The sequence below is a fragment of the Pristis pectinata genome, chromosome 10, assembly GCF_009764475.1.
Source record: "Pristis pectinata isolate sPriPec2 chromosome 10, sPriPec2.1.pri, whole genome shotgun sequence".
NCBI lineage: Eukaryota > Metazoa > Chordata > Chondrichthyes > Rhinopristiformes > Pristidae > Pristis > Pristis pectinata.
The window spans coordinates 12,561,549-12,582,601 of NC_067414.1; the positions used below are offsets into that span (position 1 = coordinate 12,561,549).

The 21,053-nt window shown below is 42.5% G+C and overlaps 1 protein-coding gene across 6 annotated transcripts in view; it reads left to right on the forward strand.

Moving 5' to 3' along the window:
• The first annotated feature begins 897 nt into the window (after nucleotides 1-897).
• Nucleotides 898-21,053, forward strand: part of epm2a (EPM2A glucan phosphatase, laforin) — a 53,279-nt gene continuing 33,123 nt past the window's right edge. For 5 of the 6 annotated variants that reach the window (XR_007956985.1, XR_007956984.1, XR_007956982.1 and 2 more), the window contains exons 1-3: nucleotides 898-1,360; nucleotides 7,180-7,354; nucleotides 16,436-16,677. Coding sequence is in view for 2 of the 6 variants with exons in the window: in XM_052024544.1 (XP_051880504.1) it covers nucleotides 1,120-1,360; nucleotides 7,180-7,354; nucleotides 16,436-16,677 (658 nt within the window). In the remaining 4 variants the exon portion in view is untranslated. Of the gene's footprint in view, nucleotides 1,361-7,179; nucleotides 7,355-15,791; nucleotides 15,937-16,435; nucleotides 16,678-21,053 lie in introns of those variants that run through there. The other variant, XM_052024545.1, reaches the window with a different exon arrangement.

Genomic DNA, 21,053 nt, shown 5'->3' on the forward strand with positions numbered 1-21,053 from the left:
AAATCTACTCTTGTGTGATCTTGCTGAAGGACAAATTTTCCTGACAGTAGTGGTTCTTTAACACTTCAAAAAGTTATGTGGAAGATGATGGGTATAGATAGGGTGAATGCACATAGTTCCCCTTCCCTGGGAAAAATAAGCCTAAAAGCTAGAGGGCATAGGTTTAAGGTGATTGGTGAAAGATTTGAAAGGGACTTGGGGGGCAACTTCTTCATACAGAGGCGGGTATTGGTATTGGTTTATTATTGTCACTTGTACTGAGGTACAGTGAAAAACTTGTCTTGCAAACCGATTGTAAAGGTCAATTCATTACGCGGTGCAGTTACACTGAGTTAGTGCAGAATGCATTGAGGTAGTACTGGTAAAAATAATAACAGTAGAGTGTCACAGCTACAGAGAAAGTGCAGCTACAGAGAAGCTGGGTATATGGAACGAGCTGCCAGAGGAAGTGGTTGGGGCAGGGACAATAACCAGCATTTAAAAGACATTTTGATAAGTACATGGATAGGAGGGGTTTGGAGGGATATGGGCCACAGGTGGCAAATGGGACTACCTTAATGGGCACCATGGATGAATTGGGCCGAAGCGTCTGTTTCCATGCTCTATTACTTCATGACACTGTAAATCCGATTTTCCTTATTTGAGTATATTACACTCTCTGGACAATATATAAGGAAACACTCTGGGCAGTATTTAACGCAAGTAGCAATGGCTCCTTCACCCCCACCAGCAGGGAGAGGATCACCAAATGCGATCACAGTCCCTGGACAAGGTCTGATAGAATAAACACACCGGAATGTGTAAACTTTGCAAGAGGGACGGCGGTCTGGGGTGGAGCTCGGAGAATAAAGCTCAATGAGGCAAGCAGACGGTAACGGTCTGTCCAGAAGGTCGGAAGGGGGCTGCGGGCGTGTTCGCCCTGAACATTGACGCAATCGGAACATGTGCCGTGAACTGACCTCCCCGTGTCTCCGGCTGTAAACATTCCCCGGTTATTTTTGGGTGCTCGGCCCAGCTTCTCCCTCGGCTTATTGGCTGGTGGCTGAGGGAGATGCCCCTGAAAGGCCGGAGCTGCAGGGTCACCGCCCGCGATTCGCCTCACCTCCCCGCCAGCCCGCGATGTTGCTGCGCTTCGGGGTGGTGGTGACACTGGAGGCCCGCCATGTCCAGCTGTTCGTGTGCGGGTCCAGGCCGGAGCTGGGACACTGGGATCCGGAGCGGGCGGTGCCGATGCTGGCTGCGAGCAGCGCCGTGAACGAGCCTTCCTTCTGGGTTGGCGAGGTGCTGCTGCAGGAGCCCAGCACCGAGACATTCTGGTTCAAGTTTGCCAAGCGGATCCATGGCCAGTTCGTCTGGGAAGGTACGGGACACCGTTACTGACTGGCACTGGTGCTGACAGCCACTAGACTCTGGCTCTATGGGCACTGTGCCCATGGTCACTGGACACTGGCACTGGTGCTGACAGCCACTAGACTCTGGCTCTATGGGCACTGTGCCCATGGTCACTGGACACTGGCACCGGGGGCTGACAGCCACTGGACTCTGGCTCTATGGGCACTGTGCCCATGGTCACTGGACACTGGCACCGGGGCTGACAGCCACTGGACTCGGGCTCTGTGGGCACTGTGCCCATGGTCACTGGACACTGGCACCGGGGCTGACAGCCACTGGACTCGGGCTCTGTGGGCACTGTCACTGCCCAGTGACTGGCACTGGTGCTGACAGCTACTGAACTCAGGCTCTGTGGGCACTGTCACTGCCCAGTGACTGGCACTGGTGCTGATAGCCACTGGACTCTGCTCTATGGGCACTGTGTCCATGATCACTGGACACTGGGGCTGACAGCCACTGGACTCTGGCTCTGTGGGCACTGTCACTGCCCACTGTCACTGGACACTGACTTCCAGGGCACTGGGTGCTGATTGGCTGTGGGCATTGTCTGTCACTGGGCTTCGGGCACTATGGGCAATGACCAGCTCCAGGCATTGACTGTCCTTGGGCATTGTTCCTGACCACTGGCTGCCCTTTAGGCACTGGCATGGATTGCCAGTGGCACTGGCTACTGACCTTCACTGGCATTGACTCAATGGGCACAATCACTGGCCGCTGACTCTCACTGAGCTCAATCACTGTCATTGAGCACTGACTTGTCACTGGACCCTGTCACTGAGCTCTGACTGTTACTAGATACCATCACTGAGCATTCTCACTGGATACTGTCACTGAGCACTGACTGTCACTGACACTTACTGTCACTGGGCACTGTCACTGACCATTCTCACTGGATACTGGCACTGAGCACTGACTGGCATTGGTCATTTCACTGGGCACTGTCACTAAGCACTGACTGGCACTGGACACTGTCACTGAGTACTGTCACTCAGCACCATCACAGCACTGTCACTGAACACTGACTGGCACTGGGCATTTCACTGGGCAACATCGCCATGCACCAACTTGATCTGGGCATATGATGAGCCATTGACTGGTTCTAGGCATTGAATCACTGGGCATTGGATCAGGCCATCACTGTGCACTTACTGCAACTGGGTGCAGTCACTGGTCATTGATTGGCTGAAGGCACTGTAATGGGACTATGGGTCTGAGCACTGATGGACAGATGGCCATTTTTGCTCTGTACAGATTGGCACTGACCACAGGAACTGGACATGGCCTATTGCTGGGCACTGTCACTGGTTGGCATTGGGCTCTGGGCATGGACTGTCACTGAGCAGGGACTGTTCTTGGGCACTGACTGCCACTGGCAGTGACACTAGTCACTGATTAACATTGGCCACCATCTAGCATTGACTGTCTATTGACCCTGTCAATAAGCACTGACTGGCACTGAGAACATTGTCTCACACAAGTTGGAAAGGGAGGGTTCAGGTGAGGGGAAATACAGAAACCTAAATGTCACAGTGTAACAATACGAGTTAAGGTTAGGGTGAGCAGAGTGTGTCAGGAAGGGACAGAACAACAAAAGAATGCAGCAGCAAATATGGTCAAAGTATTGAAAACAGGTTGAGAGTCAAAATTAAAGCCCAATGATTTGAACTCACAAAGTACTGCACTGTGTAATGAATTGATCTGTATGAACGGTGTGCAAAATGTTTTTCACTGTACCTCGGTACAAGTGACAATAATAAACCAATACCAATATTTGTAACAAGATAAATGAACTGATAGCACAAAGAAAAGCAAGTTTGATCTAATAGCCCTTGCAGAGACATGGTTGCTAGGTGACCCAGGCTGGGAACTGAATATTCTAGGGTACTTAATGTTCTTAAAGTTTCAAAAAGTTGGCAACCCAGTGCTAGTAAACGGGATTATTGTAGGTAGGTACTTGATGGTTGGCATAGACATTGTGGGCCGAAGGGCCTCGTTTTGTTCTGTATGACTGTGGGTTGAATGGAAGGGGAGGTGGGGCAGTGCTGATGATAAAATATATTGGGACAGTAATGGGAAATGATCTTGACTGAGATTATTAACAAATAGATCAGTTTGAAATAAGGGATAACAAGGGACAGGAAACATTGTCCCCTTTATAGTTCGTTGATCTGTATAGCTACTATCAGTCATAGAGTTATACAGCACAGAACTGTCAGTCATAGAGTTACACAGCCCAACTGGTCCATGCCGACCAAGATGCTCCATCCAAGCTGGTCCCATTTGCCAGCGTTTGGCCCATAACCTCCTAAACCTTTCCAATCCATGTACCTGTCCAAGTGTCTTTTAAAAGTTGTTATTGTACCTGCCTCATCCACTTCCTAGGGCAACTCATTCCACATAGATACCACCCTTTGTGTCAAAAAAGTTGCCCCTCGAGTTCCTATTAAATCTTTCTCCTCTTGCCTTAAACCTGTGCCCTCTAGCTCTTGGTTCCCCAGCCTTGGGGAAAAAGACTGTGGGCATTCACCCTATTAATACCCATCATGATTTTATACACCTCTATAAGATCATCTCTCAGTCTCCTACGCTCCAAGGAATAAAGTCCTAGCCTGTCCAACCTCTCCCTATAACTCAGTCCCTCAAGTCCTGGTAACATCCTTGTAAGTCTTTTCTGCACTCTTTCCAGTTCAATAACATCTTTCTTACAGCAGGGCGACCAAAACTGAACACAGTGCTCAAAGTGCGGCCTCACCAGCGTCCTGTACAACCGCACCATGACCTCCCAATACTCAATGCCCTGACTGTTGAAGGCCAGCGTGCCAAGAGCCTTCTTCGTCACCCTGTCTACCTGTGACTCCACTTTCAAGGAACCATGTACTTGAACTCCAAGGTCCCTCTGTTCCACAACACACCCCAGGGCCCTACTGGTCACTGTGAAAGTCCTACCTTGATTTGACTTTTCAAGTGCAACACCTCGCACTTATCCGAATTAAACTCCATTTGCCATTCCTCGACCCACTTACTCAGCTGATCAAGATCCCTCTGTAATTTTTCATAACCTTCTTCACTGTGCACTATACCACCTATTTTAGTGTCACCTGCAAACTTACTAACTATGCCTTGTACATTCTCATCCAAATCGTCCAGCAGCAACCCCTGAGGCACACCACTAGTCACAGGCCTCCAGTCCGAGAAACAACCTTCCACTAACACCCTCTGCTTCGCACCATCAAGCCAGTTGTGAATCCAATTTATCCAGCTCCCCCTGGATTTCATGTGTTTTAACCTTCCAGGACTTTAGATCTAACCTTTCAGTTGTGAAATACTGGAGGCTTGTCACAATAGCACTGTAATAATTATGGGGGACTTTATATAGATCGAGAGAATCACATTAACTAATTAAAACGGCAGAGGTGGTCCTGAGAATAAGTTTATGCAATGCATTCAAGACAGTTTGCTGGCATATGTGGAACATCCAGACAAGAACAGGCTATTTTGGATCTGGCAATGTGTTATTAATTTAGTAGGGTTATTTAGTAATTTTGAAGTAAAAGATTATCCAGGGAAGAGTAAACATAAATCAATAGGTTTCTATAAACGGTTTGGGAATGCCAGTTTTAAATCCAAAACTAGAGTCTCAAACTTACATAAATGCAATTGTGTAGATATTGTTAAAGCAGTTTGGGATACTGTGATGATATTGAGTGTAACCGTTCGAGAGCGCTAAACTTAAGTCAAGACTGTAAGCCCTATCTGGTATAAGTATCTACAAGTACCCTCACTTTAGAGAGATTATACTGTATCAACCTATACTTCAAGGACTAATTTACTTCACTACTTTAGTCTCTTCCTGAAGGGGTTTAGCTGTCAATAATCATTATTTCGAGCAGTGGGTCCCCCCTCCCAGCCAAGAAGGAGATACTTCCAGCTAACGAAGCAGATTAAACACAGTTTATTTCTAAGTGAAGCACATTTAATTGTGAGGAATAAGTCTTGATGGAGATTTATAACTTACAAAGGATTTCCAAAACTCAAGTACAATTCTGACAAATTAGAAAAATATACCACTGGGTTGCAGACAAACAGGTCGTCCATCGCAGAAACCGAGGCTGAGGAATGGATTCTGTGTTTGTTCCCTGTCACTCCTACCAACCCTGACTGCCTTCTAACATTTATACTGTTTTTCTACTAGTTGACATCATCTGTATGTGATGTTTCTCAATTACATTTATCAGGCCAGGTGGATGGAGTGTTTAATTAGGACGACGTGGACCCTCTTGTTCCTCTTGATTAGGCAATAGTTCAAACTAGGCCAAGTGGACCCCATTTTAAGTCAAGAGGGTGAGCAAAGTGTACTGGTTAGAAGTTTAACTTATGAAAAACAAACATCATGAACCTCAGACAATTTCAGCCGCTGTGCTAAAAAAAGTTTAACTTAGTGCACAACAAAAATCTTGAACCTTGGACAGTTTCTACTCCTGTGCTAAAAAGCTGAGGTTAGCAATAAACCTTATGGGCCTGGAAAGTGAATATCCATCACAATACTAGATTAAAAGACCTGATGGTAAATAAGCAGTGGTGGACATTTAAAGAAATATTTTATGATTCATAATAGTGATATGCCTGGGGATTAGGAGAACTTTAGAAACCGGCAAAGGGTAACCTTGGTAACCATGTTGGTAAAGAGGGAGAAAATGAAATACAAATCCTTAATTTGTGAAAAGTGCTATCAACATTCTTTCATTCTTTATATTGGTATCAAAGAAGACAATTGATCACTGGAAGCATTCAGCAGGTCAAGAAGTCTCCCAAGTGAGAAGAAACAACTTACTATTCAGATGGAAGCCCCATCTGAGACAGTAATTTTTCTGCTGTCTGAAGATTCTGATTTTCACTGGTTTTAGTGATGCTTTGTGTTTACGCAATGATGTGGATTTAATGCTGCCAGCTTTGTAGCAGGTGCATTTGACCTTTGTGGATTTAGTGATCCAAACTGGCAGTGATGTGCAACGACCATAGCAACATCCAGCACAACACGAGACTATGCAGCACATCACACCAGTGCTGGTTCTTCAAAAGATCTGTCCAAATAGTCCCAGATCCTGCTTTTTCCCTATGACCCTGCAAGTTAGTTCTTTTCAAATGTACATCCCACATCCCTAATGGCCGTTAGTCATCCCCTGGACCTTTGTGTCATGAAAACAAATTGAATGATATATTTAAAAGGGTTGTCTGGGCATTTACTACTTTGTGGTTCCAACGTAGCCCGAATGTTATGATGCAATTGCTGGCCAAGAGGCAGTCATTTGGCCACTGTGCCCATTCTCATTAATGTTGACCATAATTATGCATTAGTGGGAACTCAGCAGGTTCAGTGACATCGGCAGTGCAAATCCACCATCTCAAGGCTTGTGAGGGGAGTTCTGTGCTAAATCTGATTAACGAGACCCATTGTTACAAAAGTAAGGCATTTAATAACTGCCACCAAGAAAGAAGGATGTGAGGGACTTAAAGAAGGGAAGATTTGCGTTGATGTGGCACCTTTTACAACCACAGGATGTCCCAGACAACCAAATACATCTTTTCAAATTCCAAAGCTAGTCTCTGTCACACATTGGAAATGCAGTGTCTAATGACCCTAATAGTCTGGTATAATGATTGGCCAGAAAACTGGGGAGAATTCACCTCGATTAATTATGCCTTGTGATCTACATCCAACAGAAAGGGCCTCATCTGAAAAGTGAGCTGATTGCTGAGATGCTGCCAATCTCTTTTCGTCCACTTTAGGAAATGGGCCGCATCATGATCGGTGCTGTGAATACGATGACAGCAACTTAGTGGATGATGTTTACTGTCACCCTGTCGGACACTATATTGAGGAGAGTGGGTATACCAATGAGATGAAGCATACCACTGATTTCTACTTTCACATCGCTGACCACCAAGCCATGCACTACTCCAGGTAAAGCAGCTGGGAGGCCTAGACTTAACGTACTGTCCAACAATGCTGCTGATTTTCGAAGGTTGCTACAGGTTAGGGATTATCATGGAGTCATACAGCACAGAAGTATGCTTTCAGCTCAATGCATCTGCCATGACTTTAAGGCACCCCTGCACATTAATCTCAAGTTTCCCTTTGCATGTCCTTCAATTCCCCCTCCCAATCCTTCAATTCTCCCACCAGCCAGCTACACTAGGGGCAACTTACAGTGGCCAGTTAACCTATCAACCTGCATATCTTTGGAAATGGGTGGGAACCAGAGCACCCAGGGGAAACTCAGATGGTCACAGAAAGAACTTGCAAGTTCCACACAGAGAGCACCCAAGGTCAGAATCAAACCTGGGTCCCTGGAGCTCTGAGGCAGCAATGATAATTGCCGTGCTATTGTGCAGATTTAGAATAATATCCAGGCCATCCCCGGGTTGAGGACGCCCAACTGATGGACACCCGTAGATATAAATGAACTCCCATTACATTATTAAATTCAGAAGTCCGACATACATACACGCATTTGTTCCTATGAATGGCAGAACTAGTTTCCTTTCTCTCTCTATACTTTTAGTAATTGTTCGTTCTTATCAGTCTTATGTGTTTTTGATGCCTTTCATCACAATACTGTGGAGGTATGATAACCGTATCAAGCTATTTTTATGTATTTTCTGACTAATGGACAAAATAAATAAATGGACATCTGTAAAAACAGAACCTCTTCATTTCCCAGGGATGGCCTGTATACTTAAAGCACACAAACAGCCTTTCTTCCCAATTGGAGCATATTCTGATCATATTCCACACAACTCTTCTTACCATAATTTCCAACTCTTCTATCTTTTCATTTGTTTCACCCACGTGTTTATCCAGGTTCTACTTCTATGTATCAATGCCATTAACCTCATCAGCTTAGTGTGATAGCAAGTTCATTCTCTGGGAAAAGAGGTTTCTGCTGAATTTCCATGTAGTTCATTTATCAAGTCTGAGGACAACAAGTATTTTGATATTAATTTTTGCAAATCAATTTTTAGCCTTTCCCAGTTGTGAGTTCCCTCTAGAAGTCTGAAGATGACACAGATGTGTCTTATATTGAGTAATTGTGATTTTGAAAGGAACATCTAAGTTGGTTAGTTAGTATCAGACGCAGAGCTTTAGGCTGTTGTCACAAACCAGCAACAAAAGAAACACACTGAGCATGATTCAGTGTTAAAAACTATTTTATTAATCACTACTTATGATAATACGTAAAATAAAAGTAAAAAAAAATGTTAGTATGTTAGAATTCAAAAATGTTAAACCTCGAACGTTAACCCCAAAATTAAACTCGTCGTGTGTGTGTGTGACAAAGTCCAAAACTCCCAGTTCCGGAATGGTTCTTAAAGTTCAGTTCCGCAAGCCATAAGGCGAAACATGAGCAAGGGCTTCTTCAACAACCACCGTTGTCTGAAGATAAGATGTAGATGTAGAAAAACATAGAGAGAGTACATACGAAATCCAAATGTTCCACGATGGAACCCAAACGACACTTCAGTGTTTACTCGGTAGTGACTTCCTCACCCCAAAAGCATCCGAACCGTGGTCGTCCACACACAAATACCTGTTTCCTTCTACAGGTCAGCAACAAAGTGAACTCCACCGGATTACTTCCAACTTCCATACATGGATTTCAGTGGCAAACACAGTTATTGTTTCTCATCCATCGATAAAGAAAACAAGCAGGCTGGTGTCTCTCTCCCTTCTCTCTCTCTCTCTCCTTCTTCTTCTTCTTCTGACTTCTTCAACAACGTCATTACGTCCTTTATCTTCTATTGACGTAAGCACGCCCCACACACACATACACACACACTCTCTATCTTAAAGGGACTTTTACTGAGTCCGTAACTAAGCCATAGGCTTCCCTTATTCTAGCCACATATATCTCTCAGCCGTGTGAAGAACAAGACAATCTTTTGGCAGTTAAATATTGTACCAGGATACTACTTCCAAAGTCAAATCTAAGCCAGGAATGTAGTCATTGACATTGCCAACTGTTCATTAATCTCCATTTGAACAGCTGACATTCCCCATTGCTTGTATCTCACCATTCAAATACTGACCAGTTTATTCGTACTCTCTGTTTTCTTTCCTGTATCCATTTCTCTTTCTATGCTAGTATATTAATATTTGTATGAGCCATAATCTTTTATAACAATCTTTCATTTCGTACCTTATCAAAAGCTTTTTAAGTATCCATAAAACCTTATCTGCTATCTGTTTATTACATCCTCACGAAATATATTTGTCAAACATGATTTCCCTTGCAGAAACCCACAATGAGTGTGCCGAATCACTTTGTGAATTACTGAGTGCCCTTTTGCTATCTCCCTCATACAGATGGCAATGTTCCTGGCCAGTTGTTCCTTGTTATTTCTCTCCCTCCCTTCTTGAATAGTACTTCTATCTGAATCTTCCAATCCACAAGCAGAAATCTAGAACATTAACAAATTCTGAACAATTAAAATTAGTGAATCCATTATGTCTGCAGGCCCCTCTTTTGAAATGCTAGGATGTAGGCCATTAGGTTTGGAGCACTGCACAGCTTTTATTTTCTTTTAATCTTCCAGTACATTTTTTTCCTGTTATTATTTGCTTTAAGTTTTGTCCTCTCAATAGATATCTCATAATTTCTGGTATATCATTTGCGTCTTCTACTGAAGATGCAAATATACACGTAATGTCTCCTTATTCTACATTATAATTTCTCATGTCTCTGCCTCTCAGGGACTCAAATTTACTTTAGCTGCTGATCTTCTTCTACATGTAAATGTCTTTAATTGATTGTTTTTATATTTCTTGATAACTTACTCTATGTTCGATTTTCTCTCTGTCTTTTAAAAGTCAAAGTTGAGTTTATTGTCATATGCACAAGTACATGTGTGCATATGTGCAATGAGAAGCTTGAAGCAGCATCACAAGCACACAGCGTTAGAGCCACAACATTCACAATAAAAAGATAAACAAAATATATAAAATTATACAAGAATGCAATTAGAACAAATAAACAAAGTTCATTGTGGTGCAAAGTAGTCAGTGTTTTTCTAAATTTTTTAAAAACTTTTAAAAAAAGATAAATTTTTCTATTGAGCAACTTACTGACTTTGAACATTTACCACCCCTAACCATACTACTTGCCTTCTTTGTGAAGACAGTGATGTGAAATCAGAAAATTACACAAGGCCATTTGTCCATCATCCCCAGTTTAGTAGCTATCCAATTAATTGTATTCTCCTATGTTTTGGCATAGCTATGTATTTGCTTTGTCTCTAGTAGTTATCCAATTTCTTTTCAACATTAAGATTTAATGTGGTTCTACCAACCTTTTAGGCTTTGCATTCTGAATAGTAACATCTCAGTGTATAATAGATTATTTATATAGATTTGCATAAGGTATTTAATAAAGATTTTGTCAGCTAAAGCTGAAGTTCATGGAATCAAAGGCAAATCATTGACCTGGATAGAAAATTGGCTAAGTGAAACAGGCAGTGGGGGCAATGGAGAGGCACTGAAATTGGCAGAATATTGCTAGGGGTGTCCCGCAGGGATTCCTCTAGGAACTTCAATTATTCATTACATCTGTAAATTATTTTGTTGATGTAATGGAAAGCCCACACATCCAAGTTGCCAAGGACGCACAAGATAGAAGGCACTGTAAGCAGTGTGGATGGACCATTAAATTACAGACGCATTAATAGATGATGTGAATGGAGGAAAGCAGGAGTAAATGGATTTCAGTTCAGGAAGATGTGAAACCATTCACTTTTGATTGCAAAAGGAGAGAACAGCGTACTCTCTAAGTGGTGAAAAACTCAAAACATTGGAGGCCTGGTGGCCAAGGGATCCAGGTACATAAAGCATTAAAATGTCCTACAGAGCTGCAGAAGATGATCAAAATGATAATGGAATGTTGGCACGCATATTTATAGAATACAAGGAGATAAATGTGCCATAACAAGTCCCGGTTTGACTACACCTGTAGTAATTTGAGCAGTTCTGGATACCACATCAAAGGATGGATGTATTGCCCTTGTGGAAACCATGGTGTAGATTTATTAGAAGACTATTTAGTTTCTAGGCTTAATTTATGAGGAGGGTACACAAAACTATTCCCTGGAATTTAAAGACTGAGGAGTGAAGCTTTCAAAATATTATGGGGACTGATAGGTAAGATAGGGCAAAACTATTTCTACCGGTTGGGGTGTCTAGGACTAGGGATACAGTCTACAAATTAGACCCAGAACTTAAATGAATGAAGTTAGGAAACACCTGTCCACCCAAATGGAACCCCCTTCCACCAACAGTAACTATTGCCATGTTAAGTTTAAATCTGATTCTGATTGATTTCTGTCAACTAAAGATATTAAGAGTTATAGAGAAAAGGTTTTTGGAGCTAAGTTACAGATTAGCCATGATCACACTGAATGGTGAAATGGGAGGGGTGGGCCAAGCCGCCTCCAGTTCCTATGTTCTTAAACCAGTGTCACCACAATACCTTTAGACAACACTGCAATCTTGCTTCCTTCATCCTTGGATAGTGCTACCCTCACCATCACTAGCCCCTAACTAATGATTTTGTAATTTTTTTGCTCTTGAGTCTTTCCTCTTCTATGTATGGGTTTCCTGTATTCTTTATGTTTATTAGGTCCTTAGTGCTCCTTAATTAATTTTCAAGTTTGGTCTGACCTTCCTATTACCTGTTTAAATGTTTGACTTTGCTGGTCAGTGATTTTTTTTCCCCCTTCCATGTAATCTGTGATTTTATAACTAATATAATTTACTCATTTTTCTAGTCAGTCATTTTTGTAATCGATTTTTACATTTTATTCTCTTCATGCACCGAACCTGGTTATTGTTTGCTTATTGTTGGGTCACCTCCAACCTGCTGTTCATTAACCACAATCAAACCAACTTGTTTTTAATTAAACTTGTTTTTAATTAAACCATTACCACATCGATTCCAAAACAGAGCCCTGAACAAACTTCAAAAAACTTCAGCTTTCTCAATGCAAAGATTTTTTTTCTTTTTCAGTCTATCTTTGAATAAATATTCATCTATAATCATAACATTTTAACCCACAAATCGACACTACAAATGGTAATAACTTTTAGTGGCACAGAGTGGAATTCCAATGACATATGCTTTAACTCCACCCTAAAAAAAACACAGATTGCACTAGTGTGCCAGCTTCAGACAGTATCTTCAGGTTTTGCCTCCCCCATGAGATTTATAGAGGTGGGAAGAAAGTGTTTTGAATAAGGAAGTGTGGGTTAGTTGGTGAACGTGAAGGATACGAATCCACTAATGGTTCTTTATCCTTTTCATGTACTGTAGCTTTTATCAGAGTTAGGTCTGCATGAATTTTCTTTTTCCCAGTGCGACATAATTTTAAGGTGATTGGAGGAAGGCATGAGGGGGATGTCAGGGGTAATTTTTTCTTACACAGAGAGTGGTGGGTGCGTGGAACGCACTGCCTGCATGTGGGGGCAGATACATTAGGGACATTTAAGACACTCTTAGATAGACACATGAATGATAGAGAAATGGGGGGGCTCTGTGGGAGGGAAGGGTTAGATGGACCTTAGAGCAAGATAAAATGTGGGCACAACATCGTGGACCGCAGGGCCTGTACTGTGCTGTAATGTTCTATGCTCATTGCACTCCTGGACGTGAACCATTGTCCAACGATATCTGAGTTCTTTTGTGCAACACATCTCTAGCCGCGCACGTACTTTAAAACAAAAGCAAATACTGTGAATGCTGGAACCATGAATAAAAACAGGAACTGCTGGAAAGTGTGAATTTTTCCATTTTAGTAGGAAGTTCTTCCAAGACTCCTCAATAGGTCGGAGGCAGGGGCTGGGGTGGGAGGCTGGGTTGTGCTCCCAAGGTGAGGAGTCTAGAACCAGGGGTCGCAGTCTCAGAATAAGGGATAGGTCATTTAGGTTTAAAAAAAAGATTTTTTCACTCAGAAGGTGGTGAATCTTTGGAATTAGCTTTAGAAGAGGGCTTTGGAGGTTCAGTCATTATTCGTTCAAAATAGAGGTTGATGGATTTCTGGATATTAAGAGAATCAAGGAAAATGTGGTAATGCCGAGATAGATTAAATATAATGATGAATGAAGGAGCAGGCTCTTTAAGGGCAAGATAACCTACTCATTCTAATTCTTATGTTCTTAACAGGTGCCAACTGGTTGAATACATTCATGCTAAATAGCAGACATACTATGCTTTAGACAGAGCCAACTTATTTCACAACCAACAGATCAGATTAAAACCATGGAGTCCTGCCACAACAATTTTGAATAGTAGTATTCAATTAAACAACCAATGCTAGGATCGTTGTTCCATAAACATCTCCATCTTGAGTGTTGAAAACAAACAATAAGGCTGATATTTGTAACAATCTTCAGCCAGAAGTGCATGAGATATTATCCACTTTGCCCTCCTACTTTGGGATCCACTTTGATCCTGAGATCAAAGAAGTCAGTCTTCAGCCTTCAGTCCTCATTATAAAGAGATAAGAATGTAGGGAGGAGTAGGTATTCGGCTCCTGAAGTCTGCGTCAGCATTCAAGATAATGCCTGATCTATTTCAGCATTTTTCTGCATTATCCCCATATTCCTTGTTTCCATTAATATCCAGATATCTATCAGTTTGTTTTCAATGAAATCAATAACTGAGCATCCACAGTCTTCCAGTGCAGAAAATTCTCAATCTCTCAATTCATTTTAGTAAATTATCCCCAATTCCAATTGCACTAATCTAGGCAACCCCTACATGTGTGGAATCTTATCAAAAGCTGTCAGAAAATCCAAATACACAATATCCACTGGTTCCCTCTCACCTACTCTGCTAGGTACACCTCAAAGAACTTCAATAGGATAGTCAACTTGATTGCATTTTCATAGATCTTTGTTGACTTTGCTCAATGATATTATTTTCCAAGTATCTTGATATCACATCCTTCCAGCCATTTTCCATATCCCTATGTCAGACAAGCTGGTCGATAGTTCTCTTTTTTCTCCCTTCTTTTTTACATTGTGGCGTAACATTTGCCACCCTCCAATATGCAGGAACCACTCTAGAATCTTTAGAGGACAACCACGGCATCCACCATCTCCATAGCCACTTTTTTGAAAACTTTTAGATATAGTTCATCAGGTCCTTGGGATTTATCAGTTTTCAGGTTCATTAACTTCTCTACCCTTGATTCTCCTACGTTTCTGGGAGATTCTTTGTCTTCTTCTGTGAAGATGAACACAAAGTATTTATTTAATCCTCTGCTGTTTCACATTGTCTTGTCCGTGTCAGTGAGGAACCCACATTTGTCCTCACTGGTCTTTTCCTTTCAACAGACCTCTGGAAGTTCTTACAGTCTGCTTTTATGTTCCTCGGTGATTTATTGTCATTCTATTTTCCCTTTATTTAGTAATTTTTTGGTCTTCCTTCATTGAATTCTAAAACACTTCCAATCCTCAGGTTTACTGCTTTTTCTCCCAGGACTGGATGCAGCAAAGTGATGAGCTCCAGTATCATCCTGGCAGTAGTTCTGAAGACCTGTGTTTCAGAATGAAATCTACTTCCAGTCAAGCTATTTCAGTGTAGTTGCAATACTGGTATTTACTCAACAAAACAGGAAATTGTGCTGTTCACAGAGTGATCAATTTAATCCAACAACTGTTCAATCAATCAAATATCAGAAGTGATTTGAAATGTGTTATGACTGTGCTATCAAGTAGCGCTTACTCAACAATAACCTGTTCAATGATACTTAGGCAGTAGTGCTGCTACCTCGTAGCTCCAGCAACTGGGGTTCAACTCCGACCTCTGGTGCTGTCTATATCGAGTTTGTATGTTCTCCCTGTGATTGTGCTGGTTTCCCCAGAGTGTTCTAATTCCTCATCACAAAGGTGCATGGGTTGGTAAGCTCAGTGGCTACTGTAAATAGTCCCTGGTGTGTAGTTGAGTGGTAGAATCTGGGGAGAATCTATCATGTGGGCCATCACTGAGCAGATCATGGAGTGAAGTTCTTCAGACTCTGAAAATCTTTTCTATCAAATACAAGGCACATGTCAAAAGTCTGATGGAATAACCTCCAGTTGCCTGGATGTGTAGAGTGCCTACAAAAACACTCAACAAGCTCAAATTATCTAGGTTAAAGTAGCTCAAATAACTGGCACACCATTCATTTCCCTGAACAATATCTTTCTCCACCACTTCACCTACCACAGTCTCCATCACCTGAAACACAAATGAAGCAGAGGCAAGGGTAGACCATCATTTGCAAGTCACACATCAATCTGATTGTGAAATATTTTGTCATTCCTTCATTGTTGAAGAGTCTAAATCCTGGATCTCCCTTCCCAACAGCACCATGAAAATAGTTTCATCATTGGGCTGCAACAGTTCAAGTAGGTACAACACCATCTTCGGAAAGGGAACTGGCGATGGTCAACAAATACTGGGCTCGTGAGCAATTCTGGCATCACGTTAATAAAATAAGAATCAGCCAAAGGTAGGAACAGACCTCGGGTCCATCACTCTAATGACCAGAGGGGTATGAGGAAATGCATCTACTCTCTTCACCAACTCATTCCCAGCTATTTAATCTCATAGAAGAGACAATCAACTCTCCCCCCATCCCCCAATAAGATCAATGAAATGTTATATACACTTGAATAGGCCTCTCCAACCTCTTCAATTCCTTAAAAAATGCCACATTGAATCAAGCAATAACTATACAGTTGCACCTCTATAGAAATAAACCATGGAACAAAAGTATTGATACTGTATGATGTATTTATTGAAATATATTGTGGAAGTATTGCATGGTTAACTCTATGTCCAAAGATTTCAGCAATACAATCTAGTTTACTCTTAGCTTCCATTTTATATTGTTAGACATAATTGTTTACTTCATTATGGAGTGAATTTCTTTTGCAGTTTACTGCAACCATAAATGTGATATAGTTACTTAAGTAGTCTTACAATGAATTGCGTGCTCTGATTTCCAGGATTCTACCCAGGATTTGGCTTGGTAGCTGTCCACGACAAATAGAGCACGTGACCATCAAACTCAAGCACGAGTTGGGGGTGACTGCAGTAATGAATTTTCAAACAGAATGGGACGTTGTGCAGAACTCGGCTGGATGTAACCGCAAACCAGAACCAATGAAACCTGAATTCATGATGGAACTATACAAAGATGCTGACATAGCCTATGTATGGATGCCAACTCCAGATATGAGTACAGAAGGTGAAATATTACTCATTTTGATTAATTATTGCCTAAAATATGATAGAACTTTCAGTGGAATTGGTTACCATATCCCACAAGATAAAAACAAGTAGCACAAAAATAAGCTCACAAATAATCAACAACTTGCATTTACATAGCCCCTTTAACATGGTAAAACAACCCAAGGACCACCACCAAACATACTGACACTGAACCAGCCAACAAGATATTAGGAAGCGTGAATAAAAGCACAAAGAGGCTGGTTTTGAAAGTGCCTTAAAAGAGAGATTTGGGTTTGGAATCTTGAGAGCTTAGAGCCGAGACAGTTGATAGCACAGCCATTATTATTGGGAAGAGGACATCAGGCCAACAATGAGCACAGACATCTTGCACGCTGTGGAGTTTTGACTCCATCGTTGGGTTTTGGTTTTTAGAACAGGAACCCTTCCTTAGAGGTCTGATCGCCAGTCTTGGCATCCATTGGGACGTGAGGCATTCCGAAGCAATCCAAAATCTCAGGGAGGGAAGCTGCAACTGCCACTTGAATGTCAGGGGATTCTTAATTAAAGACAAGAGGAAGCTTGAGACAAGGGGTAAGTGGGGAGCGCTCTTGCTTTACCTGCCCCCCAGGAAGTGTTGTAGAGGCACTCTCTTTCTCTCTGAAACTATTCTCATCTCCCTTCAACTGTTACTTTTTCCAAGGACAGGAGGCCAGTCAGGGTTACACCCAACCCAAACCCATCCTCTTTGGGGGGGTTGAAATCCACATCCTTCTGGAAAGGATCATTAGGAACTGCAAATAAATAAGCACCACGTGACTGAAGACTTTCTTTTGTTTTCCCTATCAGAAGGAAGGGAAGCGTGATTTTTGTTTAAAGCTGCCTTTTTATGAGAGCCACAAACATACCTAAATTACAGTGCATCATAAAAGGTATGACACCATGTTTTTGATGTGTTGGAAGATCTGAGGCAGTACAGTGGTGCGGCCAGTAGAGCCGCTTCCTCACAGCTCCAGCAATGCTGGTTCAATCCTGACCTCCGGTACTGCCTGTGGAGATTGCATGTTCTCTGTGACCATGTGTGCCTTCCCCTGGTGTCATAGAGCAATATAGCCTGACCAGTCCATGCCGACAAAGTTGTCCACCCAGCTAGTCCCAATTTCCTGTGTTTGGCCCATATCTCTCCAAGCCTGGCCCTTTTATGTACCTATCCAAGTGCTTCTTATATGATATTATTGTACCTGCCTCAACCACTTCCTCCAGCAGAAAATTCCATATACTCAGCACTCTCTGCGTAAAAAAGTGGCCCCTCAGGTACCTTTTAAATCTTGGTGCTCTGGTTTCCTCCCACATCTCAAAGTCGTGCAAGTTTGTAGGTTAATTGGCTGCTATAAATTGCCCTTTGTGTGTAGGTGAGTGAAGGAATCTAGGGAGATTTGATGGAAATGTGGCAAGAACAAAATGGGATTAATATAGGATTGGTGTAAAGGTTAGTTTACTGGTTGGTGCAGAACTGGTGTGCTGTTGGGCCTGTTTCTGTGCTGTATGACTAGGAACAACGATCATTTTGGTTGTTTACCAATGCATTAAGATTAAGTTCCATCCCCAAATTGCATCAGGTGTTGCACATTTTTGTCCTCTTCTGAGACTGGGATCAAGAGATTGGTCAAGACAGTGGTCACCAGGGCACAGCATGTGGGTGGGCTGTTTGGGATCAGGAAGCTGGAACACTTTCAAGGCGGGATTGCCGAGGCTGGCACAAAGAACTGGGGTGGAGCATGACTGAGGTGGCTGGCATTAAGAGCTGGAATGGCAGGAGGTTGGGAAAGAGAAGTTGGGTATGGGTGGCAGATTGGGGAGGGTTGCATGGAGACTAAGTCTGAGCAAAGATTGGGCACCAGGAATGAAGAGTGAGGAATAGGTAAGAGATTGGTCAGTGTGCCCGAAGTAGTGTCTGTGTGGTGTATATAGTTGGATTTATGCCAGGAGTGGTCAGGCAAGTCTAATAATTTACAAGCTCGTTCTAATAATTTGGAGGTACAAATTCAAATCCCACCACAGCAGGTGAGGTAACTTAAACTAATCTGGAATTTAAAAACAATTATTCACAATGTTGAAAATATACCATCCAGATTGTTCCATTAAAAGCACATCTAGTTCATTACCGTCCCCGAGAAGGAAACCTGTCATCTTTCGTTATACATGACTTCAGTCACATGGTAATATGGTCGATTCTTAATCACCCAAGAATATCTTACAGTATCGCAGACTCTGCCATCATCACCCCAGATATACCTTATCACACTAGCCATACCAGTGGTATGGATTTGGGAAGGACTGGTTTTGGGTGTCCTTAACATTGAGTCTGGATATGATGACCCCACTAAGTCACTAAATCTCATAAAATATTAGGTCCAGTATGGACCTCTCTCACAATTATCTCTCACAATCTTTCACAATTATCAAATACTGCTTTCTTTCTGCTGATGAATCAGCATTTCACAATATTATACACCACTTGGTAGAAACATTGATTATAGCAAGGTTGTACAAAGAAGTATTTCAGTGTCCATCACCAAAACCATCTTGGTTGCAACACCACCACTGATTAATCTGGATAAGTCCCGAAAGACACAGCTATCAGGCTGGGCCTGTACAGGTGCTGAGAACTAGGTAGGGAAGAATCACCTTTCCACACCAATCTATCTGTTGATGACAGTAATGGCAGGAGTGACCCCTGCATTGTCCTTTTGAAAATGAAGTCCCATCTTCATGCTCAGGACACCATCTTTCAAAAGTAGACACTTATGAAACAGAACTGTCACAAACTGTAGGCTCATGGCCTGGCATACATCTCACTCTATTATTACCATCAAGCTAGGGAACTAATGTGGCTCAACAAAGTGTAGAAGTAAATTGGTTTATTATTGTCACATGTACTGAAGTACAGTGAAAAACCTGTCTTGCATACTGTCCATACAGATTTCATTACAACAGTGCATTGAGGTAGTACATAGGAAAGCAATAAGAGAATGCAGAATAAAGTGTTAGTTACAGAGAAAGTGCAGTGCAGGTAGACAATAAGGTGAAAGGCCATAACAAGACAGATTGTGAGGTTAAGAGTCCATCCTATCGTACTAGGGGACTGTTCAATATTCTTATAATAGTGGGATAGAAGATATCCTTGAGCCTGGTGGTACATGCTTTCAGGCTTTTGTATTTTCTGCCTGATGGGAGGGGAGGAGAAGAGAGAATATCCAGGGTGGATGGGGGTCTTTGATTATGTTGGCTGCTTTACTGAGGCAGCGAGAAGTGTAGACAGAGTCTATGGATGGGAGGCTGGTGTCCGTGATGTGCTGAACTGTGTCCACAACTCTCTCAAGTTTCTTCTGGTCACAGGCAGAGCAGTTGCCATACCAAGCTGTGATGCATCCGGATAGGATGCTTTCTATGGTGCATCAATAAAAATTGGTGAAGGTTAAAGGGAACATGCCAAATTTCTTTAGCCTCCTGAGGAAGTAGAGGCACTGGTGAGCTTTCTTGGCCTTGGTGTCTACATGGTTGCACCAGGACAGGCTATTGGTGATGTTCACTCCTAGGAAGTGGAAGCTCTCAACCCTCTCGACCTCAGCGCCATTGATGTGAACAGGAGCATGTGCACCACCCCACTTCCTGCAGTCAATGACCAGCTCTTTTGTTTTGCTGACATTGGGGAAAGGTTGTTGTCATGACACCATGTCACTGGGCTCCCTCTCTTTCCTGTACTCAGACTCATCGTTATTTGAGATACAGCCCACTACAGTGGTATCATCTGCAAACTTGTAGATGGAGTTAGAGCAGAATCTGGCCACAGTCGTGAGTATATATGAAGTAGATTAGAGGGCTGAGGACGCAGCCTAGTTGGGCGCCAGTGTTGAGAATAATCATGCTGGAGATGTTGCTGCCTATCCTCACTGATTGTGGTCTGTTGGTCAGGAAGTCAAGGATCCAGTTGCAAAGGGAGGTGTTGAGTCCCAGGCTTAGGAGTTTGGAGACGAATTTACTTGGAATTATAGTACTGAAGGCAGAGCTGTAGTCAATAAATAGTCTAACATAGGTGTCTTTATTAGTCCAGATGCTCCACAGATGAGTGTAGGGCCAGGGAGATGGTGTCTGCCGTGGACCTGTTTTGGCAGTAGATGAATTGCAGTGGGTCGAGGTTGTCTGGGAGGCTGGAGTTAATGTGTACTATGACCAGCCTCTCAAAGCACTTCATGATGGTGGATGTCAGAGTTATCGGGTGGTAGTCATTAAGGCACGTTACCTTGTTTTTCTTAGGTACCGGCATGAAAGTGGTCTTCTTAAAGCAGGTGGGAATCTCAGATGAAGCAGGGAGAGGTTAAATATGACTGTAAA